The 27,961-nt window shown below is 41.3% G+C and overlaps 2 protein-coding genes and 1 pseudogene across 9 annotated transcripts in view; all 3 read right to left on the bottom strand.

Annotated features, from left to right (window-relative positions):
* dhrsx (dehydrogenase/reductase (SDR family) X-linked) overlaps nt 1-19,967 on the bottom strand; it is a 293,939-nt gene extending 273,972 nt beyond the window's left edge. For 2 of the 4 annotated variants that reach the window (XM_043692383.1, XM_043692379.1), the window contains exon 1: nt 19,862-19,952. In XM_043692383.1, the coding sequence (XP_043548318.1) occupies nt 19,862-19,952 (91 nt within the window). Of the gene's footprint in view, nt 1-5,242; nt 5,345-17,560; nt 17,614-19,861 lie in introns of those variants that run through there. The other 2 variants (XM_043692380.1, XM_043692385.1) reach the window with 2 other exon arrangements.
* Nucleotides 1-27,961, bottom strand: part of LOC122550920 (E3 SUMO-protein ligase ZBED1-like) — an 80,499-nt gene that overhangs the window by 15,037 nt on the left and 37,501 nt on the right. The window contains exon 3 of one of the 5 annotated variants that reach the window (XM_043692374.1): nt 22,846-22,946. The exons of 1 other annotated variant lie outside the window; for it this stretch is intronic. The gene's annotated coding sequence lies outside the window, so the exon portion shown is untranslated. Of the gene's footprint in view, nt 1-5,242; nt 5,344-17,560; nt 17,586-19,861; nt 19,979-22,845; nt 22,947-27,961 lie in introns of those variants that run through there. 3 more of the 5 variants (XM_043692371.1, XM_043692376.1, XM_043692373.1) reach the window with 3 other exon arrangements.
* On the bottom strand, nt 2,984-3,094 carry LOC122551193 (annotated as a pseudogene).

The raw sequence follows: 27,961 nt of genomic DNA on the forward strand, positions 1-27,961 counted from the left end.
TCACTTTCCACTACACCACCAATTTTGGTGTCGTCTGCAACCCACTAACCATACCTCTATATTCACATCCAAATCATTTATATAAATGAAGAAAAGCATTGGATCCAGCACCAATCCTTGGTCACAGACCTCCAGTCCAAAAAACAACCCTCTTCCACCTCCTCTGTCTCCTATCTTCAAGCCAAATTTGTATCCAACTGGCTAGCCTTGCTAACCAGCCTATCTTGTCAAACACCTTGCTGAAGTCCAAATAGTCAACCACTCTGCCTTCATCAATCTTCTTTGTCATCTCTTCAAAAGTCTCAATCAAGTTAGTGAGGCACAATTTCCCACACACAAATCCATGTTGACTAATTAGTCATTGTCTTCCCAAAATGTAAATCTTGTCCCTCAGAATCCCTTCCATCATTTTGCCCACCACTGATATCAGGCTCACCACTCCATAATTCCCTGGCTTTTCCTTACCACCTTTCTTAAATAATGCATGACATTAGCCATCCTCCAGTCTTACGACATATCATCCATGCCTGTCAATGACATAAACATCTCAGCAAGGGGCTCAGCAATCTCTTCCCAAATTTCCCGCAAAGTTCTGGGATACACCTGATCAACTTCTAGGGATTTATCTACCTTTATGTGTTTTAAGACGTCCATACTTCCTGCCTTTTCAAGACATCACTATTTATCTCCCCTAGTTCCCTAGCTTCCATGTCCTTCTCCACAGAAAATACTACGTGAAATATTTTAATATCTCACCAGTCTCCTGTGGCTCCACACATAGACGGCCCCATTGATCTTTAAGGCACCCTATTCTCTCCCCAGTTACTCTTTTGCCCTTAATGTATTTGTAGAATCTCTTTGGATTCTCCTTAACTCTATTTGCCAAAGCTGTCTCATGTCCCCTTTTGTTCTCCTGATTTCCCTCTTAAATATACTCCCACTGCTTTCATACTTCTCGAAGGATTCACTCGATCCACTATGTTTGACATATGCCTCCTTTTCCTGAATAGAGCCTCAATTTTTCTAGTCATGCAACATTCCCTACACCTACCAGCCTTGCCCTTCACACTAACCAAAACACGATCAGATCCACAATTTAGGTACTTCTTGAAAGAGCTTTACCTCATAAAAAGTAAACAGGCTAGCTAATTAAGCATCTTGATTCATTTTACTAAGTAAAAGGTGCTTTATAAATCCAAGTTGTTAATTTTCCATTGAGTGACCATGAACCCAAAGCTGTAGTAGCCAAGGTTGGTGTCATGACCAATGTATTAGAGGAGGCTATGTCTCTACTGATGACTCATAAAATCAATATACAGCAAACTACAGTTAACCTGCACCTTATTAACCGGTACTCTCAATAAACTGGCAAAACTTACATGTCTCAAACACAGCAATGTTTAATGCATTATTCTGTCCAATTATTATAGATTTAGATTTTGATTACTTACAGTGTGGAAACAGGCCCTACGGCCCAACAAGTCTACACCGACCGTCCGAAGAGCAATGCACCCATACCCATTCCCCTACATTTACCCCTTCACCTAACATTACGGGCAATTTAGCATGGCCAGTTCATCTAACCTGCACATTTTTGGACTGTGGGAGGAAACCGGAGCACCCGGAGGAAACCCACGCAGACACGAGAAGAATGTGCAAACTCCACACAGACAGTTGCCTGAGGCGGGAATTGGACCCGGGTCTCTGGCACTACGAGGCAGTAGTGCTAACCACTGTACCACTATACCGCCCGTAATGTTCAATGCATTATTCTGTCCAATTATTATAGATTTTAATTTATTTACTTCAATGTAAATACACATCTTGTTTAATCAAGTAAGCCACACAAAATATCAACAGTTGATTCCATTTTGAATCATCTTTTCCTCAAATACCGCGATCTATAATAATGTCTCAATAGTCAGTTGAGGATGCAAGCAAAATGGCTCTTTGCTGGTAAGTTTTAAGGCAAAGCTACATTATTATTTAAGTCCTGTAAATAAATAATAGTAGTGATGTGTCTACCCCTGCATTATGTTTCTATTACTGAAGTTGCGTTTTTACATTGATTATGTGGATCTCTTTCTTATCCAGAATATTTGATTAACCAGTCCACTCTTGGTCCCATAGGCACCAGCTCATAGATCTCTTACTGCACAGTAGGTTAAGTGAGAGAGTCAAGTTCATGACTAGATCAATTAGGCAAATGTTTAGCTCTAAATTGACTCCAAAGATTTGGGATTCAGAGTCATGTTTTGTTTACCCCTGCTTTCCATTTCAAAATTTCAAGTCAGCGCAATCGGCTGACATCACAAGATTAAAAGTTGGAAGAGTGTGGAGAATTAAGAATAATGACCTTGCATTAACAAAGCACTTTTGGTTTAGTGTATTAATCATTTTAAAATCACTGTTTTGTAGTGATATTCTGTGCATAGCAAGGTGCTACAGGTGGGAATGACAGCTATGTAATCTCTATGAGGTGATGGCTATGGACAGATATTTGGACAGGTCTGAAGGTATATCTCTGCTCTTCTTTGAGTCTTTTCACATCCTTCTCAAACAAAATAGAAGTCCAAATGTAATGTCTCATATCATACAGAACAGAAACGGACGCTTGATCCAACCAGTCTAAACTAGTCCCACTGCCTGCGTTTAGCCTATATCTCTCCAAACATTTCTTATTGATTAGACTTTGATTAGGTTAGATTCCCTACAGTATGGAAACAGGCCCTTCTGCCCAACAAGTTCACACCGACTCTCCGAAGAGCAACCCACCTCTGACTAATGCACCGAACACTATGGGCAACTTAACGTGGCCAAATCACCTGACCTGCACGCCTTTGGACTGTGGGAGGAAACCGGAGCACCCAGAGGAAACCCACACGGGAAGAATGTGCAAACTCCACACAGCCACCCAAGGCTGGAATCGAACCTGGGACCCTGGTGCCGTGAGGCAGCAGTGCTAACCACTGAGCGGCCCATAAGCCCACTGCACCTGGTATTCCCAGGCAGTCTGCTATCCAAGTACTAACCAGGCCTGAGTTTGCTTAGCTCAGACGAGATCAGGCGTTTTCAGACTAGTATGGCAATAGGCATTCCGACAGATATTCTTATCTGTCGGACATCAGCTCAAACAGCACTCCTTCACTGCTGCAATAAAGGTTAATGTAGGTTACATCTTAGGGTGAGATTTATACCAATAATCTTTTGTCACTGAGACAGGACTAGGCTAAGTGAAGTACCTAAAAATGATTACCCTGTAGTATAGGAAGCAGTTTTACATTGCACTCTATTTTCAAAAAAATGACCAGTTCAAGCAGTACCAAATTTCACAAGCTGACTTATTTTGCTTTGAAAAAACTTGGACATCGACAACAAGATGTATCCTTTGGGATACGCTATCGGATATCGCCACAAAGTAAACAGCAAAATACCATCAACTGACATAGCACTTCCTCAAGGTAGCTTACACGAAAAATTTTCAAATCTATACCAGAAATCATACTAATTCTCTTTTTATGAACATCAATCGCATTTATCAAATTTCTGTGGATTTAATGCAAAAAGACTGACAGTCGAGAGGACAGCTATACACAGGTGGTGGTGGAAATAATGAAACTGGTCTCCCTGGGAAGCACAGAAACAGTGCTGGGAAATTCAAGACGGAAATGGATTGATGTTTGCCAGACAAAACAATTAAAATATAGATTATTAATACTATATTCAAACACAATAATCAACCATGAGTTCTTCCTGCTCAGTTTATTATCACAGTCCTGAGACAATTGCCAACTCCTTGATGAGACTATTGGCATTTTTGTGAGGAGAAGCAGTTAGCATTGTTTGATTGCTGTAAACTTTTTTTGGCAAAATTAATATTTGGAATTGTTTCAAATTTATCGAGAAGATTATCACCTAATTGTTGCCTCTATTCCCAATCTCCCCACAAATCATCAATTTTATCAATAATACTGAATTTTCTTTTTAAATTTACTGGATGTGGGTATCGCTGGCGTAGCATTTATTACTCATTCATTATTATTCGAGAAGGTGGAATTGAGATGTTTTCTTGAATGAATGCAATCCTTGGGGTGTAAAGACAACCACAATGTTGGAAGGGAGTTTCAGTTAGTTTCCTCAGCAACACTGAAGATGTTGGTAGAATGAGAGAATGAAAACGGAGCATCGTGTTATGTGCAATTTTGGTCGCCACATGACCAGAAGGACGTGGAAGCTTTGGAGAGGCTGCAGAGAAGGTTCACCTGGTATCGAGGGCACTCGCTACGAGGAAGATTAAAAAGACTAGGATTGTTTTCACTGGAAAGACAGTGGCTGAGAAGAGACCTGATATAGGTCTACAAAATTATGAGAGACATAGATAGGGATGGTCAGAGGCTTTTTCCCCAGGGTTGAAGTTTCAATTACAAGGGTGCACAGGTTCAAGGTACATGGGGGAAAGTTTAAGGAAGATGTGCAAGGGAAGTTTTCCACGCAGAGTGATAAGAGCCTGGAACACACTGCCAGAAGAGGTGGTGAAAGCAGGCACGTTGGCAATGTTTCAGCAGCATCTGCATGATTACATGAAAGGTGGGGAAAGAGAGAGATACAGACCAAACAAGGGCAGAAGGTTTGCTTTTTACTTTAGTTAGGGCATGATGATCGGCACAGGCTTGGAGGGCCAAACGGCCTGTTCCTGTGCTGTACTTCTCTTTTGTTCTTTTGCATTTGCAGACAGGAACAGTAGGCAAGAAATGATCAAAATGAACAATCACTAATAATGTTCAGCACCATTTGTCACTCCTCAAGTAAGGAAGTAATCCTGAAGTACCTTCAGCAAGGCCTTGACTATATCCAGACTTGGGCTGACAAGTGTCAAGTAACATGTACACTGCATGACCATCTCCAATCGCAAGAATCTAACCATCATCTCTTGACATTCAGTGGAATTACCATCAATGAGTTCCCAACTGTCAGTATCCTGCAGTTACCTCTAACCAGAAACTGACTGGACCAGCTGTGTCTAAATATTACGGCAACAAAACCAGTCAAAAGGCTGGGGATTTTGTGACAAATAATTCACCTCCTATCTCCCTATGCCTGTGTATAATCTACAAGTCAGGAGTATAATGGAACACTCTCCACTTATCTGGATGCTTTTAGTTTCAAAAACACACAAGGAACTCAACCCCATCCAGAAAACAATCTGCTGATTGGCCTCCTATTCACGATCTTCAATACTCACATCCATCACCAACAAAGCAGCAGTGTACCATCTATAAAACGCACTGCAGCAATCAACCAAGGCTCCTCCAACAACATCTGCCAAATATGTGACCTCCGCAACCTAGAAGGAAAAGGGAACAGATGCTTGGGAACAGTAGCATGTGCAAACTCCCCACCAGGACATATAACATTCTGACTTGGAACTATATCAGCATTCCTCCATTGTTGCTGAGTCAAAATCCTGAAACCCCATTCAAGCACCGTGGATTTCCTTTCAACCCAGGGCATGCGACAGTTTGAGAAGGCTGTTCAACCACACCTTTTCCAAAACAATTAGGGATATGCATTAAACACGGGCACACACATATCCCATGAATAAATAAAAATAAATAAGCACAACAGTCACAGGGGAGAAGGTAATTTGTGAGGTAAAACTCAGAAAAGTTTTGAATGGCATCAAGTTCATATGAATGCCAATCTTTCCTTCCAGCTTTTAAACAATCTGTGAGCTCTGTCCACCACTCTTTGCCTTAGTTACTTTACCAAACTTGGAGCTGGGCAGACAAAATAAAGTCATGAGACCAACTTCATGAATAAAAGAAATCTGTAAATCAGCAAGATAACTCTTCTTCCCTTCCTCCAAAACATTTCTAATAATAAGGCACTTGAGAAAGCGACTCTTTCAGGGAGCAGAGAACTGTGCTTCCAGAGGAGTGAAGGTACAGTAAGAAATTAGATTAAATTGTCATCAGTGGTGTGTGGCACACACAAGGCAGGACTGTATATCAGAAAATAGTCATTTGGGATCTGCAATTTTTTTTTCATATCATCTAACCAAAACCATGTATTTAGATGTATCAAAAGGGATTAGAATAAACAGCTACTTGTTGTTTACCAGGGCATCCTCAATGGACCGAAGGGCCTATTCCAGTGCTGTAGACCTCCATAACTGCCTGCACTTTTCCAACATATATAGGATATAGCCATTCATTGATTGATTACCAAACTTCAACATTTAATCTAACCACGATATCTGATTCTTTTAAAGTGTCAGCACAGGCAACATCAGCTATTTGACCTGTTCTTGTGCTATAGGATACTACATAGCATCAGTGAATAGGAATTTCCACATTTTGGTTTTAATTCAGATTTTCAACATGGCAATAAGTTGCTTTTGTTGCCAAATTTCTTTAGCTTCCTCTTGTTGTGATGGCCTTTATTCCTGTGCCAGATTACACAACATGCACACAAGACTTAAACTTGATGACTTTAACTTATCCAATACTTCCACTTATTACAGCAAAGATTTAACCCTTTTGAAAATATACCCAGAGAAATTACTTTGAGCATTTGCCAACTATTTTAAGGCATGAGCACTTAGAGTGGCAGCAGTAATTTGTGGTGATGAATTAAGAGCAACACCTGACATTTTCAACAATTCCAGAATGTTTTTTCAGTGCATGTTGCTAACAATACATTAAATAAACTTAATGGCAACTCTGGGAAGCAGTAAGGGCATATACAGGCAGTTGTCTACACAACTGACAGATGGAATTTAACACAATGATGCATTACTGCAGAAGGGAGTGGCATGTAGATTCAGTGGAGAATTCTGAAGGATCTGAAGAGCATCACAGGGACTTAAATGTTTATGTGCATTGGTATTTCAAGGTGGCAACTCAATTTGAGAGGGTAATAGCAAAAACATGGGCGTCATAATTCGAGAGAACGAATACTAAAGCAAAGAGGTGACACTGCACCTTTATTAAAGTTCTGGTGCGACCATAACTCGAATTTTGTGCCAAATTCTGATCAACATACTTTCGGAAGCTGAGAGCATCCTTCAGAAAGTGCAGAGTACATTTAACAAAATGCTTCAGGGATAAAGGATTTTAGCTATAAAGTTAGGTTGGAAAAGCTATAGCTGTTCTCCTTGGAATGAAGGAGGTTGATGGGAGATTTGGTAAGGGGCATATTAGATTGACAAGCTTAGACAAAGTAGAGAAAAAAAAACTGTCCCTATTGGCCAATAGTACAAGTATTTGGGGAGAATAAAGATTTAAAGGGGAATGTAAGGAAGATTTTGTTTTTGGCAGCAAGTGGCAATGATTGGATAATTGTCAATCAAGGGGGGTGGAAGCAAGTTCAATGTAATGAGAAGTGTGTGATCTACATACATATACCCAATTAGCATTGAGAGTTTGGACTTTAAGATGGTGGCATATGGATGGCTTATTTTTGGGAAGAACTCTTTTAATAAAAATCATAAAGCCAGAAAGTCCTTCCAAAACAACAATCCAGTATTTGCCAGAGAGCAGAAACCCACCGCAGTGTTAACAGAAGATTGTTTTTACTGTGGTCTGTTATAACAAGTGGGATAAACAGTGAATGCTATCAGTTTGTTTTTGGTTAGGATGATACAGGAATGAGGGTCAACGGTGTGGTGCTATAAAAGCATAGCAGGTCAGGCAGCATCCAAGGAGCAGGAGAATCAACGTTTCGGGCATAAGCCCTTCATCAGGAATTTCCTGATAAAGGGCTTATGCCCGAAACATCGACCCTCCTGTGCAAAGAACCACGCAAGTTACAAAAATAATTAATGGAGTTGAACGATATCTAAATGCACTACCTTGATAAGCAGACTGCACTTCGGAGTAGCTGAGATTACTAACAGCGATCAGGGCATTGAGCAACAGCTTTTCCTGATCAATTGCACTCTGTATTTTAAGTCGATAACGGGTTGGACCGAAGGGTCTGTTTCCATGCTGTACATCTCTATGACTCGATGATACAAAGTCAGCTTTGTCAATCTCTGGCAAGAATTTTTACAAATTAAATTCTGGCAATTGATGAAGCACCACCTTGAGGAAGAATTCAGGATTAGCATCAGACTCCCCATCATCCTAACAGGTATGACACAAAGCTTACAAGTAGGGATCAGACTGACACATTTTAAATGTGTTTTTAATCCAGCTTGAAGCCCAACATCCAACTGACACAGTCAATATTGAGCTTGAACTAGCAACTGGATTCTGGTGAGTGGAACTGTGAAACTGCTTGCTCAGATACACACACACGAACATATTTTGCTGTAACAATGGACGTGTTTGCTTACAGCACTTAAAGCTATTATGGGGTAAATCAAACAGCAGTTACTGTTTCCATAAATGTGTAGCTCAACATGGAAATCCAAACGCTGCTGTCAGAGATACCCTGGTTCACACAAGAGAATTGTGCAATTCCTCACCAGTAGATTTGGCACCAAAATTCAAGAGTTCCAAGTACCCCAGACTCCAGATGTGTATCATAACATGCCTGGATGATTAAAATATCTACTGCCAGACTGGAGAGACAATCTAGATGAAGAACCTACAAACTGATAAGCTTCATCTCATATACACAGGAACACATTTACATTATGTCTCAATTACATCACTGTTGATACATACAAGGGTTAACAGCAAAAGGAGTTCTGATTTTGGAATGTAAAATAACAAAAGGAGTCTGTTGGAAACAAGGAACAGGAATAGGTCATTCAGACTGTTGAGACCGCCATCTATTCAGTGTGGTCATAGTTGAGTGATTACTTCAATGTGTATTACCACACCATCCTCAGAACCCTGCATGCCACTGTAATCAGGAATGTATCAATATCTGGTTTATATATACATAGAGACTGAGTTTCCATAGCCCTCTGTGGTATAAAATTCCAAAAGGTTCACAACCCTTAGATGAGAATAATTTCTCATAGAACATTTCTGCGCAGTACAGGCGCTTTGGCCCTCGATGTTGCGCCGACCTGTGGAACTAATCTGAAGCCCATCTAACCTACACTATTCCATTCTCATCCATATGCCTATCCAATGACCATTTAAATCCCGCTGAAGTTGACTATCCCTTATTTTTAAATTATGTTACCTGCCTCCAACTCTACAACAAAATGCTGCTCCAATAAGACACTTATTAAAATTACATCAACTTAATTTCAAAACCTAGAATCCCCAACCAGAGGAAATATCCTAACTGCATTTATCCAATTTATCTCTAAGCATTTTGTAAGTTTCAATGCCATCCCTTCATTGTTCAAAACTCTAGAGAATATGGGTCCAGTTTTCCCAAATTCTCTCCATAGGACAATCCTATGACTCTGGGGGTAAGTCTCGTGAATCTTTATTGCACTTTCTATGGAAATAATGTATTTCCTGAGATAAAAAAGTCAATACTGCTCACAGTACTCCAGGTGCAATCTAAATCAGCTCCTTACAATTGAAATAAAACTTTACTACACCTGCAGTTGAATCCTCTTGCAATAAGGGCCATTTAAACAATCCTTGGATAAGCACATGGATGATGATAGGATAGTGTAGGGGGATGGGCTGAGATTAGTTCACAGGTCGGCGCAAAATCGAGGGCCAAAGGGCCTGTTTTGTACTGTATTGTTCTATGTTCTATGTTCTTAAGGCTAACATTTCATTAGCCTTCCTAATAGCTTGCTGCACCTTCAGTGATTTATTGACAAGGTCTCTTAGCATATCTATACTTTCCAACCTCTTACCATTTAGGAACCCAAAAATCCTGCTGTGCCTTTCAAAAAGAACCATCCGTGATTCCACTCGCAAATACTTTCGTACTTTTTCTTCTTTTATAATTATTCATATGATTCACTTTTGAAAAGCTATGATGGGTTCTCCATCCAGCACTAGTTTATAGGTGCGTCCTGGTGGGGCACTGCATGCCCACCTCCATCCACTTTCCATTTTAAAATAAACTGATACAATCATTTACTTCATAATTTTGGTGGCCAACTTAGTGCCCAGTGGAAACACATTATTAAAAGAACACCAGCATCATATTGTTTTGGCAAACACGCTGAAATCCTTACTTAACCCAAGGTCTTTTTTAGCGAGTATTTATTTTCACCACATATCATTCTATTTAGAAGCTAACTCACTATCAATGCTTAATACTACTCTCCTACTACAGGAAACATCCTTTCAACAACCAACCAGACAAGCACCATCAGGATCTTATATGTTTCAATTAAGTTACCTCTGACTCTTCTAAATTCCAGTTTCTATAGGGCTAGCCTTTCCTCATAAGACAATTCACTCATTCCAGGTATTAGTCTAAGAAACCTTCATTGAACTGCTTACAATGCAGTTAACAGCCTTCCATAAGGACAGCGATCAGCACTGCTACAGATTAAGATGCAGTCTCACCAATGACCTGTATAAGTAAAGCATAACTTCCCCACACTTGCATTCAATTCCCCTCATAATGAAATATAACATTCTATCAGCTTCCCACATTACTTGGTGTACCAATATTCTGACCTTCTGCAATTCATAATTAAGACACTTAGATCTCAATGCATTTCAGAGCTCTGCAATCTTTTGCCATTTAGATAATATGCTTCTTTTTATATTTTTTTTAACCAACATTTGCAGGAGCAGGAAAGGTAGGACAAACATATACACAGTTTCCTGATGATCAAAGAGGTGGAAAACAAGTTGGAAGCAGAAAAAATGGGACTATGTTATGAAGTTGAAGGCATGGACTTTGAGAGAGAGAGAGAGAGAGAGAGAGAGAGAGAGAGAGAGAGAGAACATTGTTTGGAATTGCCAGCTTACAAGCACCTGTGTGATATGAGCAGATGGCAGTCCCAAAGTGTATTGGAAAATTGAATATATGTAACATTTGGCTGTGAAACGGTTACCTGAGTTGGTTGCTGTTTTGACAACAATTCGAATTCAACCAGCTTAAATTATGCCCCAAGATACTAAAACCTAATCGAGTTTGAACCAATGAGATGATCCGATGTTGGGAATATAAAAAGACAGGCATTTTGAAAATTGGAGACAGAGCAACTGCCATCAACACATATCCAAGACATTAGGAAACACTATATCAAAGATACCTTTTCATATGAAACATATTCACAGTAAGAAGAAAGACAACAACCCAGGAAGATCTTCAGACGGGGGACAACAGACACTGAAGAAAACAGCCACTGTGTGGTTTTAAAATTAAGTTGATGTAATTTTAATAAGTGTCTTATTGGAACAGTGTATTGTTATAGAGTTGGAGGCAGGTAATAAGCAGTTAAGAGAAAAGGGACTTAGGAGTTGTTGTTTAATGTTCATTTTTAGAGTTAAAAAAATTAATATTATTTTCTTTAAATAGTGAAATTTGGGAATTCTCTGTCACTCATATTTTAACAGATTATAAGGTGAGGTGAGCTTTTCTGGGTGTTTGGTTTAATTAACAGAATGGCTCACTGCAGTGTCGTAACAACTGTGACACACGTTAGGTGGAGAATACAACTGAGAATCAGCCTTAGCGCAGAAACTTCAAATGAGAAGTAAACAGAATTGAAGAGACTAGCAGCTAACATATAGGGGAATCGAGACTTCCATCAACTTATAAATAGTTAAAGTAGGATTGAAGTTATTTACGACTCGGAGGAGCCAGTGTTGGAATGGGGTATACAAAGTTAAAAATCACACAAAACCAGATTATAGTCCAACAGGTTTATTTGGAAGCACTAGCTTTTGGAGCGCTGCTCCTTCATCAGGTGGTCGTGGAGTATAAGAATTTATAGCAAAAGTTTACAGTGTGATGTAACTGAAATTATATATTAAAAAAGACCTGGACTGATGTTCAGTCTCTCATCTTTTAGAATGGGCATGTTGGTTTCAGTTCTTTCATATTTAAATCCCAGAACTTTCTTAAAGTTACATTCTCAAGAGAACTTTAACAATAGGTACCATGTTGGCCCAGATAATGCACTGAAGGTGTGAGGTACCCTGTGTGAGGGAGGCTGATGTTCAAACTGATTCTAATCTAAAAAAAGGGATTTACAAAATCTTACATGGTTCATGCAGTTTTTGAGCAAAATAAAATGTAATTCTGCAAGTATAAATTCACCCCACAAACTTCTATGCGTGTGTGTGTGTGCAGGGGGGTATGAACGCCTGTCAGAGTATGTGCGTATGAGTGTACAGGGGCATATGTTTGTGAGAGAGTGCGTGATTGAGTGCACAAGTGTATGTATGAGCATATGAGAGAGAGCTTGTTGCATGAGAGAGGGTCTGAGTGAGTGTGTGGGTCTGTCAGTGCGTTGTGCAGTGGGGTCACCTGTCATGTGACATTAACCGAAGTCCCAGTTGAAGCCATCCACATAGGTACAGAACCTAGCTATCAGCCTCTGCCCGGCCACTTTGCTTTGTTGCCTGTCCCGAAGTCCGCCCTAGAGCATGGTAACCCGAAGGCCCGAGGCCAAGTATCCCAGACCGCTGAAATGTTCTCTGACTAGGAGAGAACACTCCTGTCTGTTGATTGTTCTGTGGTGTCCATTCATCCGTTGCCGTAGCCTCTGTTCGGTCTCACCAATGTACCATGCCTCAGGGCATCCTTGCCTGCAGCACATGAGATAGACAACGTTTGCCAAGTCATAGGAGTACCTGCCACATACATGGTGGGAGGTGTCCCCACACGTCATGGTGGTATCTGTGGCGACACTGACACATCTTGCAGCATCTACCGTAACAATGTTATATGGTGTCATCCTGAAAGCCGGCAGTTTGCTGTGAACTATAATCTGTTTGAGGTTTGGTGGTTGGTTAAAGGCAAGAAGTGGAGGAGTGGAGAAGGTCTTGGCGAGGTGCTCATCATCATTGCTAATGTGTTGCAGGCTGCACAGCTTTTCAGCTCCTGGGAAGTACTGGACAACAAAGGGTTGTCGGTTGTAGCTCACATCTGTCTCCTAAGGAGGTCATTACGGTTTCTCGTTGTGGCACATCAGAACTGGCGGTCGATGAATTGAGCATCGTACCCTGTTCTTTTGAGGGCATCCTTGAGTATTTCTATGTGCCCATCACGTTCCTCCTCATCTGAAGAGGAGGAACAGTGATGCACAGTGCTTGTCCATAGGGGATGGCTGTTTTAATATGTTTTGGGTGGAAGCTGGAGAAGTGCAGCATCGTGAGGTTATCCATGGGTTTGCGGTAAAGTGAGGTGCCGATCCTTGATGAAGATGCATGTGTCCAAGAATGAGACAGATACTAGAGAATAGTCCATAGTAGGTCTGATGGTGGGATGAAACTTGTTGATATCACTCTATGGTTGTTTCACTGACTCCTAGCCATGGGTCCAGAGGAAGAAAATGTTGTCAACATACCTGGGGTATAGTGTTGGTTGTAGGTCCTGTTTGAATCTGTGCAGGAAAATGTTGACATATTGGGGTGCAAATTTGGCCCTCATGGCTGTTCCGTGTGTCTGAAGAACTGGTTGTCAAAGATGAAAATGTTGTGATCGAGGATAAAATGGACGAGTTGTAGGACGGTGTTTGGAGATTGGCAGTTGTTGTTGTTGAGTACTGAGGCTGTTGCCGCGATGTCATCATTGTGTGGGATGCTGGTGTAGAGTGCGGAAACATCCATTGTGATGAGGAGTGTTCCTGGTTCGACTGGTCCGTGGGTGCTGAGTTTCTGTAAGAAATATGTAGTGTCGCGACAGAAGCTGGGGGTCCCCTGTACAATGGGTTTCAAGATGCTCTCGTCATAGCCAGAGAGGTTCTGACACAGGGTCGCAATGTCTGATATGATGGGATGTCCTGGTGTATTGGCTTTGTGAATCTTCAAAAGGCAGTAGAAGTTGCCTATGTGAGAAGTATGTGGGATGAGCGTGCATAGGGAACTCTGAAGGACTGGATCCAAAGTCCTGATCAATGCGTTTAGTTTACGGGTGTGCTCTTTGGTCGTATCAGCTGGTAGTTGCCTGTAGTGTTCTTGGTTGTTTAGTTGTCGGTACACTTCCTTGCAGTAATCTGTTCTATTCTGAATGACAATAACGCCTCCTTTATCGGCTGGTTTGATGACAATGTTGTGATTGGTTTTGAGAGCATGGATGGCGTTGCATTGTGATCGGATGATGTTTTGCTCTACCTTGTGGGTGCTGCTGATGAGTGGCAAATTTATATATTTCCTGATGGTTTGAGCATACGTGTCAAGCCCAGGGCAGCAGCTCTCCAGTGGGGTCCAAGTTGACCCATTCTTTGGTCACCCCTCTATGGATCCCTGTGATGAACAGTCATTACAGGGATGACTATCAGAGGCTGATAGCCAAGTTCGGTACCCATGAGAATGGCGTCAACTGGGACCTTGAGTTGATGTCACACTACAGGTGACCCCACTGCACTAGACACACACAGAAGCTCCTACACACCCACACATACCCACACCCACCCACCCAGACCCATACACACTCACACAGACCCTCTCTCATACACAAGCTCTCTCTTATATGCAATTATCCACCCCAGAGGATTACGTAAACTCAATCACTGAACATGTTCAAGACAACATGGCTACCAAACTGACAGGATAACAGCTATGGTGAGAGTTTGTTTAGCACACTGGAGGACGGTTTATAGTGGGTTTTCTTATCGGTCAGTGTTTTAAAATTTGTGAAATACACAGTACTTTGAAACATGGTGAACTATGAGCAGATAGTGTAGATCTTCTAGGACATAAATATGTTGGTGATACTGGCCATCAAATGGCAGATAAATATAATGCAGAGAAACATGAAGTAATTAATTTTAGACAGAAAAACTGGAAGAGACAAAGAATATAATTCTAATAGGGATGCAGGAACAAAGAAGATGGGTGTATAAGTGTATGAATCAGGTCAAACCGAAAGCAGCTTAAAAAGCAGATGGGCTTTATAAAAAGGGTCATAAAATACAGAAGCAATGAAGTTATGAAGAACTTGTATTAAGCAACAGTTTGGCTTCTGCTGCAATATTCCTGGTTCCAGACATCATACTTTGCAGAATGTGATGGCATTAGAGGGGCTTATAGTGTTCTGGGTGCAAAAAAGATTAACAAGAATGACTCTGGCAATGAGAAACTTCAGTTACATAGCTAAGCTGGGAAGCTGTGGCTGTTCTCCTTGGAGAAGGTCCACATGAGCAGTTTGGACTGAATAGATTGGAAGAAACTGTTCCTATTGGTGGAAGGGTGGAGAACAGAAGACACTGATTAGCAAAAAAAAACAGTGACAACATGAGAAAAAATGTCATCATGCGGTATTTGGTTAGGGCCCGGAATGCATTGCCTGAGTGCCGAGACTCGTGCCCATTTAAAGCACAGGAGGTCACCATTCAGCTCATTGTCCCCCACACCAGTCAATAAAGATGGACTAAACTAATCCCATTTTCCAGCTATTGAACCAAAGCACTACAGACACTGGCAAAACACGGTGGGCGGCACAGTGGTTAGCACTGCTGCCTCACAACGCCAGAGACCCGAGTTCAGTTCCCGCCTCAAGTGACTGACTGTGTGGAGTTTGCACGTTCTTCCCGTGTCTGCGTGTGTTTCCTCCAGGTGCTCCGGTTTCCTCCCACAGTCCAAAGATGTGCAGGTGAGGTGGACTGGCCATGCTAAATTGCCCCTAGTGTTAGGTAAGGGGTAAATGTAGGGTTGCGCTTTGGCGGGTCGGTGTGGACTTGTTGGGCGGAAGGGCCTGTTTCCACTGTAATGTAATCTAATCTAATCTAATTAAAAATGGCTTCAATGTTACAAGAGTTTTTGACTCCATGACACTTTCAGGCAGCGAGTTCTAGACAATCATCTTAGCCTTCTATCTCAACTTAAATCCATGCTGGAAAAACTGTCTGGCAGCATCTGTGTAGAGAAAGCAGGGCTATCATTTCACCTTTTTTTCAGCTCATATGATGCTAGACCTGCTGAGTTTCTCCACCAATTTCTATTTTTGCTTCAAACTTCTAACATTTGCAGTGCTTTGCTCTTCTGTAAAGTACCTGCATTGTCCTCTTAACCACCCATATTTGCCTATCCTGCTACTTTCAGATATGCTTACCAAGGTCTCTGATCTTCAGCACTCTCCAGAGTCCTGAGTCCTAACATTCACAATGGAATCCCTTGTTAATTACTTCACACGATTCCAGGCTGAGTTCCATATGTTACTGCTCTGCCAAGCTGACAAGTACAATGATATCCCCCTGCTATTTACAGGTATTCATAAGACCGAGGAGCAGGCATAGGCAATTCACGCCCTCTAGCCTGCTCCATCATTTAATACAATCATGGCTGATCGCACCTCACTCTCAACTCTATTTTTCTGCCTGCTCTTCAGAACCCTTCAACCCAGTACTAATTAAAAATCTATCTCCTCCTTAAACTTACTCAATGCCCCAGTATCTACCACAGTCTAGGTCAGTGAATTCCACAAATTCAAGGCCCCATCAGAGAAGTAACTTCTCTTCCTGTTTTAAATCTGCTAGCTCTTATCCTAAAACTATGACTTCTAATTCTAAATTGCCCCATTTGAAGAAAAGCTCTTTCGATGTCTGCTTTGTCAATCACCTTTAGCATCTTATATAGCTCAATTAGACTCCTCTCATTCTAAATTCCAGAGATTATTGACCGAAACTGCTTCACCTCTTTTCATAAGTCAAACTACCCCATGTCAAAAATCACACAACACCAGGTTATAGTCCAACAGGTTAAATTGGAAGCACACTACCTTTTGGAGCGACGCTCCTTCATCAGGTGATTGTGGAGGGCTCAATCGTAACACTGAATTTACAGCAAAAATTTGCAGTGTGATGTAACTGAAATTATACATTGAAAAATTGATTGTCTGTTAAGCCTTTCATTTGTTAGAATACAGTGATAGTTTCACTTCTTTCATGTGTAAATCACAAAACCTTTTTTTTAAAGTTGCATTCTCGGGTTAGCTGTTAACAATGGTGATAGCTAGACAATATGTTGAAGGTGTTAGCCCCCTGTGTTCTCTTCTATGACCTGATGTTTAGACTGCTTCTAATCTAAAAAGTGAGATAACAAAGTTTTACATAAGTTCATGCAGTTTTTGAGCTCAGAGTTCTACATGAATGTATGCAGTTTTTGAGCAAAGTGCAATGTAACTCTGCAAGTACAAATTCACCACACAAAATGTGTGTGCATGTGGGTCTTTTTGTTGTCCGTGTGTATGTGAGAGTGTGTGTGTGTGTAGGAATATCTGTGTGTGTATGTAGTGCAATGGTGATCACCTGTAATGTGACATGAACCCAAGGTCCCGATTGAGGCCCTCCCTATGGGTACTGAACTTAGCTATCAGCCTCTGCTTGGCCATGTCAGAAATCATTCTAGTGAACCTCATCTCCTCACTATTTAATACCCTAATGATTTCCAGGTCATCTGCAAATATCTTGATCATATTCCCTACATTTAAGTCTAAACGATTAATGTACACCACAAACAGCAAGGGCCCCAGCGTTGAGACTCGTGGAACCCCACTGGAAACATACCTCCAGCATTACCATCTGATTCCTGGCTCTGTTAATTTTGGATCCAATGTGCAACTTTGTCTTGGATCCAAATGTTAATTCTGACCTCTCTCTCTGCACCTTCTCTGCGGCTGTAACACTGTACACTGCACTTTATTCTGCTACCCCGATGAATTTTGTGTGGTACGATCTGCCTGGAGAATACGCAAAACAATACTCTGTGTCTTGGTACATGTGACAACAATAAATCATTCATTCAATTACAACATTTAAAAGGTAACTGGATGGGTATATGAATAGGAAGACTTTAGAGTGTCATCAGGAAAATGGGACTAGGACAAATAGGGATGTCGCGGTCAGCATGGACAAGTTGGACTAAACAGTCTGTTTCCATGTTGTATAGAACATAGAACAGTACAGCACAGAACAGGCCCTTCAGCCCACGATGTTGTGCCGACCACTGATCCTCATGTATGCACCCTCAAATTTCTGTGACCATATGCATGTCCAGTAGTCTCTTAAATGTCCCCAATGACCTTGCTTCCACAACTGCTGCTGGCAACGCATTCCATGCTCTCACAACTCTCTGTGTAAAGAACCCACCTCTGACATCCCCTCTATACTTTCCTCCAACCAGCTTAAAACTATGACCCCTCATGTTAGTCATTTCTGCCCATCGACTCTATCTATGCCTCTCATTATCTTGTATACCTCAATTAGGTCCCATCTCCTCCTCCTTTTCTCCAATGAAAAAAGTCTGAGGTCAGTCAACCTCTCTTCATAAGATAAGCCCTCCAGTCCAGGCAGCATCCTGGTAAACCTCCTCTGAACTCTCTCCAAAGCATGCACATCTTTTCTATAATAGGGCGACCAGAACTGGACACAGTATTCCAAGTGCAGTCTAACCAATGCTTTATAGAGCTGCAACAAGATCTCACGACTCTTAAACTCAATCCCCCATTAATGAAAGCCAAAACACCATATGCTTTCTTAACAACCCTGTCCACTTGGGTGGCCATTTTAAGGGATCTATGCACCTGCACCCAAGATCCCTCTGTTCCTCCACACTACCAAGAATCCTATCCTTAATCCTGTACTCAGCTTTCAAATTTGACCTTCCAAAATGCATCACCTCGCATTTATCTAGGTTGAACTCCATCTACCACCTCTCAGCCCATCTCTGCACACTGTCAATGTCCCGCTGCAGCCTATAACAGCCCTCTATACTGTCAACGACACCTCCAACCTGTGTGTCGTCTGCAAATTTGCTGACCCATCCTTCTCGCTCTATGACTCTATAATGGTGATATAGATGGAACAAATAGAAAGAGTTAAATGAATGCAGTGATATAGATGGAACAAACAGAAAGAGTTAAATGAATGCAGTGATGCAGATGGAACATACAAAATCAGTTGCATGAATGCAGTGGTATAGAAGGAATATACAGAAACTGTGAATGAATGCATTGTACAAATGGAACTTGCAGAAAGTGAAATGAATGCAGTGAATAGATAGATTAAATGAATAGTGATATAGATGGAACACGCAGAACGTTAAATGAACTCAGTGATACAGATGGAACATACGGAAAGTTAAATGAATGCAGTGATACAAATGGAACATACACAAACAGTTAAATCAATGCAGTGATATAGATAGAACATGCGGAAATGACAGTGATCAGCACTGCTGCTTCACAGCATCAGTGACCCAGGTTCAATTCCACCCTTGGGTGACTGTGTGGAGTTTGCACATTCTCCCTGTGTCTGCATGGGTTTGCCACAGTCCAAAGATATGCAGGTTAGATGGATGGGCCATACTGAATCACCTATAATGTCCAGGGATATGCAGGTTAGATTGGTTGACCATGGGGGGAAAGACAGGGTTACAGGGGTAGGGTAGGGTAGGGGACTAAGTCTGGATGGGACATTTCTTCGGAGAGTTGGTGTGGACCTGAAGGGCCGAATGCCCTGCTTCCACACTGTAGGGATTCTACGGATGGGTAAACATACAGAATGACAGGTAGAATGTAGAAAGACAGATACATGGAGAGATAGAGGTGGAATACAGAGATTGTTCATTTGTCTATATATTTGTTGAACTGTGTGTGTGGGAGAGATGGAGAGGGGGAAGGAGGGAGTGAAGTGTGGACTGATGAAGGGATTGAAGAAGAGAGTGAGTGAGAGTGTGGGCAGGATGGGAGCTGGGACAGTGAATCTGAATTTCCCGGGAAACAGACATTGCCAAATATTGTTATTGTTTTAATCTCGGCCCCGGGGGGGGACACAACCCCGGCACCTGTCCGACGCGGTCTCTCTAACCTGGCAGCGAGAAGCTGCGTCCGAGCAGCTGGGAGAGCAGCACCTTCACCCCCACGGCGTAGGTCCACAGGAAGGAGGAGACGGGCGACATGACAGCGGCTCGGTGACGGCGGCAGGGTCCAGCGCAAAGAACCGTCCCCCAACCGGGCACACACCGCCCCGCACAGGCGTTCCGCCACACTTACAGTCCCCCAACACCTCCTGCAGCACAGCTCAAACCCCCAGCACACAGTGAGCAGTGCCTGCACTCTGTGTTGTGTGTGTATGTACACATTCTTTAAGAATTGCATAAATAAAAGTAAAGTGTTGTGGGTGCTGCAGATCTGAAGTACAAACAGAATACTGGAGAAATTCAGCAGGTCTGGCACATCTGTGGAGAGGAAAGCAGAGTCAACATTTCAAGTCAGATGTGACTTTTTTTTAAAACTTGCATTGGCCTTACAAGAGGACCCAAAGTGCTTTACAGCCAATGAAGCACTGTTGAAGCTTGAAAACATATAGGGATGATGTGGATGTGCCGGTGTTGGACTGGGGTGTACAAAGTTAAAAATCACACAACACCAGGTTATAGTCCAACAGGTTTATTTGAAAGTACAAGCTTTCAAAGCGCTGCTCCTTCGTCAATACTACAACATGGTGTGTGATTTTTAACTGTTACAGGGAGTGGTGCAATGGTGTAATCCCAGAATCTGACTCACACTCTCTGAATTTGAGTCTCAATGAAGGAAGATGCATTCTCAATCTCTTCAAAGTAGTTTGTAAATCAAGCCTCACATCCTCCCCCCAATATGCTAACTGCAAGCAGTGAAAGTGGGAGAGTTTATTGGCCAGCACGAAGATATAAAGAGAAATCGAACCTCTGCCAGCTCTACACTGCTGCATAAAACTCAACGTGCACCTTGCCACAGCAACTCAGACTGTTGAGGAGTGTAGTTGCCTGATCAAGCGCCAGTGCTGATCACATTAGTACTAACTGCCCAGGTTTGATTTGCCTGATGTAGATTTGGGATCTGAGCAGTTTGTAGTTCTGTGGGCTGGACCAGTCTTTGAGTTTGCAAAATGTAGGGAATATGACAGTCAATCAAGGCACAAGCTCCCACAAAACATGCTAATCTGCATTGGCTTGATCACCTATTTTTGCAACATTTATTTAAAATATTGGTCAGGACACTGGAAAAAAACATTTCTGCTGTTCTTTGAAATAGTGCTGAGGGATCTTTTACATCCACCTTGGACATCAGCTGGATATATCTTTATGTGGAGGAGGGGATTCATTTCAAGAGGAATAGAATTAAAATGCAGGGTAATGATATTAATGTGTTGAACTTTGGTTAGACCACACATGGGGTGCTGTGCATTGTCCTGTCTCTATTATATTAAAAGGACAAGGTTAAAAGTCACACAACACCAGGTTATAGTCCAACAGGTTTATTTGGAAGCACCAGCTTTCAGAGTACTGCTCCTTCATCAACTACCTGATGAAGGAGCAGTGCTGAGAAAGCTAATGTTTCCAAATAAACCTGTTGGACTATAACCTGGTGTTGTGTGATGTTTAGCTTTGTCCATCCCATTCCAACACCAGCTCTTCCGCATCTTTATTCAAAGGAAATAAACGTATTTGAACAGATATAAAAAACAAATGCATAAAGGTGATACCAGAAATGAGAAGTTATAACTATCACTGAAACTCTGAACAGGTTGTAGCTCCACTTAAGGGAAAAAAGAAGCCCGTTCACCAGGAGCTGGTTATTTCACCTACACTTATACACAGACCTCCTACTGGTTTTTGCACCTGGAACCTAGAGTAATTTTAAAACCTGAAAGAGAACAGCAACTTCTAAAAGAGACCCAAGACTTGGGAACTAGGCCAAATAACACTGCATTTGTCTCAACTAAATCAAATTGAAGAATCCTTACTGTGTGTCTGATTTTAACCGATTCAGAACCTACTTACAGAATCTGATCATGTGCATAAATTGGAATAATTAACTCAATGCCTTTTCTCATTCAGAAAATAAAATAGAGAGAGAGAAAGAAAGAAAGATGAGATGAATAGAGAAAGGCAAAACAGAAAGGAAAAGTTAAACTTTTTTTAGATTGTAGTGTTCAATGGACAAGTCCAAACTTTTGATGATGTGTTATTTATTACATTAAGCTCAGCTACTTTACTGTTTTCCAGGCTTTTCAAGTGACATGTTTCGAGTTATGATACTAGCATAGCAAAGCTTTTGGAAAAGGCGATCAATTAGGCTTTCGTTTCAATGCATATATGGTATATATATTTTCAATACATAGGATTGCATATAATCTCAGTGCACAAATTCATAGATTACATATTACCTTATAAGTGAATGATTAATCCTTCTTCAATTAGTACATAATATAGAAGAATCCCTGCATATAGAATTTTTATATAGAATCCCTACAGTGTGGAAACAGGCCCTTCAGCCAAACATGTCCACACCGAACCTCAAAAGAGTAACCCACCCAGACCCATTCCCTATCCTACATTTACCCCTTAACAATGCACCTAATGTACACACCCCTGAGCACTATGGACAATTTAGTGTGGCCAATTCACCAAACCTGCACATCTTTGGATTGTGGGAGGAAACTGGAGCATCCAGAAGAAGCCTATGCAGACACGAGGAGAATGTGTGAACCCCACACAGACAGTCGCTTGAGATTGGAATTGAACCTGGGTCCCTAATGCTGTGAGGCAGCAGTGCTAACCACTGAGCCACCATGCCGCCCACATAAATTGTGTATCTGCCCATATTTTGCAGTATAAAAATAGTGAGGCATTTCGTGCTCACTGTTACTAAAGAGTAAAATTGGACAATGACTTCTGATGGCAACACCCACACAATTGAAAGCAAAATTCAGGAAGTTGCTCTGATCCTCCAAAATCTACACCACACCAGTATCCCACCAAGAAACACAGCATTGATACACATAAATTGGCAGGAACCTGTTGTACTTACAGATATCCATTAAACAGGGGATTGAGACTGACAGGATTGTCCCAATAAAGAGACGCCATGGACCAATGGGCCAGATTACTTTCTTCTGTATCATTATGACTCTATGAGCAAACATAAGGGAACAAGTTAGGGATTGTGCATATTAGAAGTGGATTTTAAAGGTATGGTAAATCTTAGCTATCCTGGCCTTGTAACTAAACATTTAACAGTGTAGAATTTCATTCCTTCAGATTATAATTATTAGTGATGAACAGAAGGACTCAGAACAGGAGCAGAAAATGTGTTGCTGGAAAACAGAACAGGAGCAGGCAATTCAGCTCCTCAAGCCTATTCCATTGTTCAACACGATCACAGTTGATCTCAGTTTAACCTCAACTGCACTTTCCTGCCTGCTCTTCATAACCCTTCAACCCATTACGAATTAATAATCAGTCTATCTCTTCCTTAAACTTACTCAATGTCCCAGCATCTACCACAGTCCAGAGCAATGAATTCCACAGATTCAAGACCCTTTGAGAGAAGTCATTTCTCCTCCTGCTTTAAGTCTGCTAGCCCTTATTTGAAAAGTATGACCTCTCAATCTAGAGTTCTCCAAATGAAGAAACATCCTTTCTATATCTGCATTGTCAATCCCCTTTTTTGCATCGTTTTTACCTCAATTAGATCTCATCTCATTTTTGTAAACTCCAAGGGGCATAGGTCTAAATTGCTCATTTTTTCTTCATAAGATAAACCCCTCATCTCCAGAATCAATCTCATGAACCTGTTCTAAACTGCCTCCAAAGCAATTACATCCCTCCTCAAGTAAAAGGACCAAAATTGTGTGCTATACACCAGCTGTGGTCTCACTAATGCCTTGTACAGTTGCAGCAATGCCTCCTTACTTTTTTCCTCCACTTCTTTAGCAATTAATGCCAAAATTCCATTTGATTTCCTTAATATCTGCCGTATCTGTTTTCTGTGATTCTTGCACAAGGACACCCAGATCCCCTTGAAGCACTGAAGCACCTTTACATGATACAAAGACTTTAAATCATTACATCTCATGATCTCTTCTTTCTTTGATGTCAGTCTGTGACTCACGACTATCTTTCCCTCAAGATCCTGAAAGCTTTGATGATATCCCTGCCCTGTGCCTCTCTTTATGAGAATTCAATTAAGGAGTGTGGAGTTTGCACATTCTCCCCATGTCTGCGTGGGTTTCCTCAGGGTGCTCCAGTTTCCTCCCACAGGGATGTGCAGTTCAGGTTAATTGGCCATGCTAAATTGCTTATAGTGTTCATGGATCTATAGGTTAGGTGCATTAGTCAGGGAAATGTTGAGTTATAGCATAGGGGAATAGGTGGAATTCTCTTTGGAAGGTGGGTTTGGGCCAACCGGCTTATTTTCATGCTGTAGGTATTCTATGATTCTATGAGACACGATGTTACGAGCCCATTTCATGGAGGTCCCAATTTTCCTTTACCTGATGCTGCACAGTTTCAGATTTCTAATCATGGCAGGTTCAAGAACACCAGCCTATCAAATATCAGTGAACAATCAACTTAAAACTTCATTCACCAATGATCAGAAGTTGTTGGCAAATTATTTTAAATTATACCATATTCCAAGCCAGAGAAGAAGTGATCACATCAGGCTTTGAGTAGCCTGCACATTCTTGTACAATGCTGCACCCAAATTCCTACCACTTAGAACTCCAGTGCCTGCATGGCATTGGAGTGAGAAATGGTGCATAAACACAACAAGAGGAATAGCATAGTATCGCTGAAATAAAACATAGTAACAAGGAGCTTGAGGTAAACCAATCTGTCAGTGAGCCTGCTCTGCCATTCGATAAGATCATGGCTGCTCTGACCACCATCTCAGATCTGCATTTCCCTCTACTTTTGACCACCTCCTTTAACAAGAAACCACCTACTGATGCATTTAAAATATTCAAGGACTTTCCTTCTACTACCATTTCAGGAAGAATGTTCCAAAGACTCATGGTCATCTCGGAGAAATAAAATCACCTCATGTCAGTTTTCAATGTACAACCCCCTGATTTTTTTCTGCAGTCACCTCTAATTCTAAATTGTCCCATCAAAGGAAACATTCTCTCCACATCCATCTTGTCAAAATCCCTCAGGATCTCATATGCTTCAACCAAGTTGCCTATTACTCTTCTGTCTGGACATTATTTCCATAAACATTTTCTTGCCTTTATTATTTCTCGTCTCCACTCAAACTGTTTCCACATCCTGAACTTAGGCTATCCTCCCAATGCTGTTCTTGCTGTTATTATTGGACAGAGCCACCCCTCCATCTTTTCCTAGCTATCTGTCCTTTCTACATGTCTTGTATCCTTCAAGGTCCCCATTCAAGCATTTGCTAAACCTTTCTGCATTGTACTCATCATGACAATTCACAAGAATTATAATATTGTATGAGAGAGAGAGAGAGCAAGATTGGACATTATGCTCTGAGAATATTATTGCATCTACACATGTTATATACCCCTCTGCAAATCTTTAGATTATGGATTACCCATTTCTGCATAGGTCTGTACGTAACATTTATTTCATAGATGCTTTGTATTTTATTCACTGTACAGAATCAATCACTGTATAAAATATTTCCAACCTTTTACTGTATACAAAAGTACTGCATAAATTGCACAACCTTCTATCAAGGTTGACATTCAGGTTTCCCTGTATAGGATGTATAAATATTTCACCATGCAGTTTTATATGGTTGCTCAGTGTAAAACCCATTGTACAGAGGATCCTCATAACCATCAAGTGCAAAGAACATTTATCCTATCAATCTAAGCTGATTTGAAACTACATTTTCAAGGTAAGGCCAATGTATATCTCTTTATGCTGCCCATTTCCACAAAAGCAATATCAGTCCAAATATATGCTCTAGTTATTTCACCAATTAGATGTAGGCATTACATCAAGCAAGGAAATAATCTTTGTATGTATTAACTGCATCCACACAACCTCTCATTATATCCTTCCATCCTTTTACTTTCCAAATATACATCTCAGCAACTTTTGAACCCATTTGCATTCCAGTGGTTTTGCCCAGTGACTTACATCCTGTTGGAAGAAAATGTTCTATTTCACTACCATGTTTATTCTGAACTTCCAAACTTCAACTGGCATCCTCTGGTGTTTGTTAATTTCCTTCATTCTCTTCAAACTTCCTTCAATTCCAAAGAATATTTAAGACCTGAAAGTCAATTTCCAAAACTATTACCTGGTATATCTTTCATGTCCTCGTTACCCACCTTCCCATATTAAACAACAATTCAGACTTAGCTACAGGGCAGGTTGAGCAAGTGCATAGAGCATTTGGGACCAAGGTTCTCTAAATAAAGGCATAGAGCACAACTGCAAGGGAACGGCAATTAATCTTAAACAAAAATTGCTGGGTCAGCTTCCACTGCAGGTTTCTGTCAAATTCTGAGATCACACTTCAAGAGGGATGTGAAGATATTGGAGAGGACACAGAAAAAACTGACAGGAATGGTTCCTGAGATGAGGGACTTCTGTTACTTGCATATATTTGAAAAGCATTTGTTGTTCTTCCTACAGAGGTTTGAAAACAGACTTGATAGTGTTATGGGGAAGTGTGCCAAGGGCTCTGCCAGACAGACTTAAATCTGAGGTGCCAACCTGATGAAGATACAACACACGACTACTTGCATGACAAACAACAAAAGCAGCATGCAATAGACAGAGATCCCACATCTAGCAAATCAGTTCTGCAGTCCTGAATGGGGGTGGATAATTAAACAGTTAACAGGAGGATGACACTTCAAAGTAATGGAGCAACCAAAAAGTGGTCCCTGTCTCTGTTCTTATCTGATTAACTTTTATTTGAGATATGACAGTTTATCTTAGCCATCTAATTGATACCCCAAGAGCTGCCTTGTATAGCTATCAGATGGGCTTGTTAACTTCCATTCAGTCTGTTCTGTCTGAAACTAGTACTCAAAAATAATATTATGATAATATATCAGAATCCTGAAATTCTACTGGTGCTTTTAGCCCTAAATTCCAAAATGGATGGGTATATGAATAGGATTGGTTTGGAGGGATATGGGCCGGATGCTGGCACGTGGGACTAGATTAGGTTGGGATATCTGGTCGGCGTGGACTGGTTAGACCGAAGGGTCTGTTTCCATGCTGTACATCTCTATGACTCTATGACTCTATACTTTTTGAAAGAAGACTGCAACAGTCCAAACTGCAGGTGTAAAGATATTCTGATATGTGATCCTCGGGATGTAACACCTAAAAGTGTCAAAAAGCTTCAAACAGACTGTTTTGTGACCTCTTGTGGCTACAAAGACAGCAAGAGGCTGATGCGCCCCTGCTCAACACCCCTGCTGATCATGACCCAACCTGCAGACATATTCAGTGTTTTAGACAAATACACAAAGACGTTGTTTAAAAAGTCAAGTTCACCTCTACTAGAGTGTACTGGTGGAGCTGAACATTGATTTGTACCAGTCTTTACTCAATAGTTATCATGCTATGGGGGTCACAGTCAGAGAGTCATGGAATCATAAAGCATAGACCCTTTGGTTCAACTCATCCATGCTGACCAGGTTTCACAAACTAAGTTGCCCTCACTTGCCTGAATTTGGCCCATATCTCCCCTAAACCTTTCCTCTTCATGCATCTATCCAAATGTCATAGAGTCTTGGTAACAGACCCTTTGGTCCCACTCGTTCATGCCAACCAGATATTCTAAATTAATCTAATCCCATTTGCCAGCATTTGGCCAGTATCCCTCTAAACTCTTCCTGTTTATAAACCCATCCAGATGCCTTTTAAATATTGTAATTGTACCAGCCTCCATGACTTCCTCTGGCAGCTCATTCCATACATGGACCCATACTCTACATGAAAAAGTTACCCCTGAGGTCTCTTTTATATCTTACCCCTCGTATATAAAACTTTTGCCCTCTAGTTTTTGACTCCCCTACCCTAGGACAATGACCTTGTCTATTCCCCCATCTATGTCCCTCATGATTTTATAAACCTCCATAAGGTCTTCCCTTAGCTTCCCATGCTCCAGGGAAAATATCCCCGGCTTATTCAGCCTTTCCCTTTGGCTCAAA

The sequence above is a fragment of the Chiloscyllium plagiosum genome, chromosome 6 (assembly GCF_004010195.1).
Source record: "Chiloscyllium plagiosum isolate BGI_BamShark_2017 chromosome 6, ASM401019v2, whole genome shotgun sequence".
NCBI lineage: Eukaryota > Metazoa > Chordata > Chondrichthyes > Orectolobiformes > Hemiscylliidae > Chiloscyllium > Chiloscyllium plagiosum.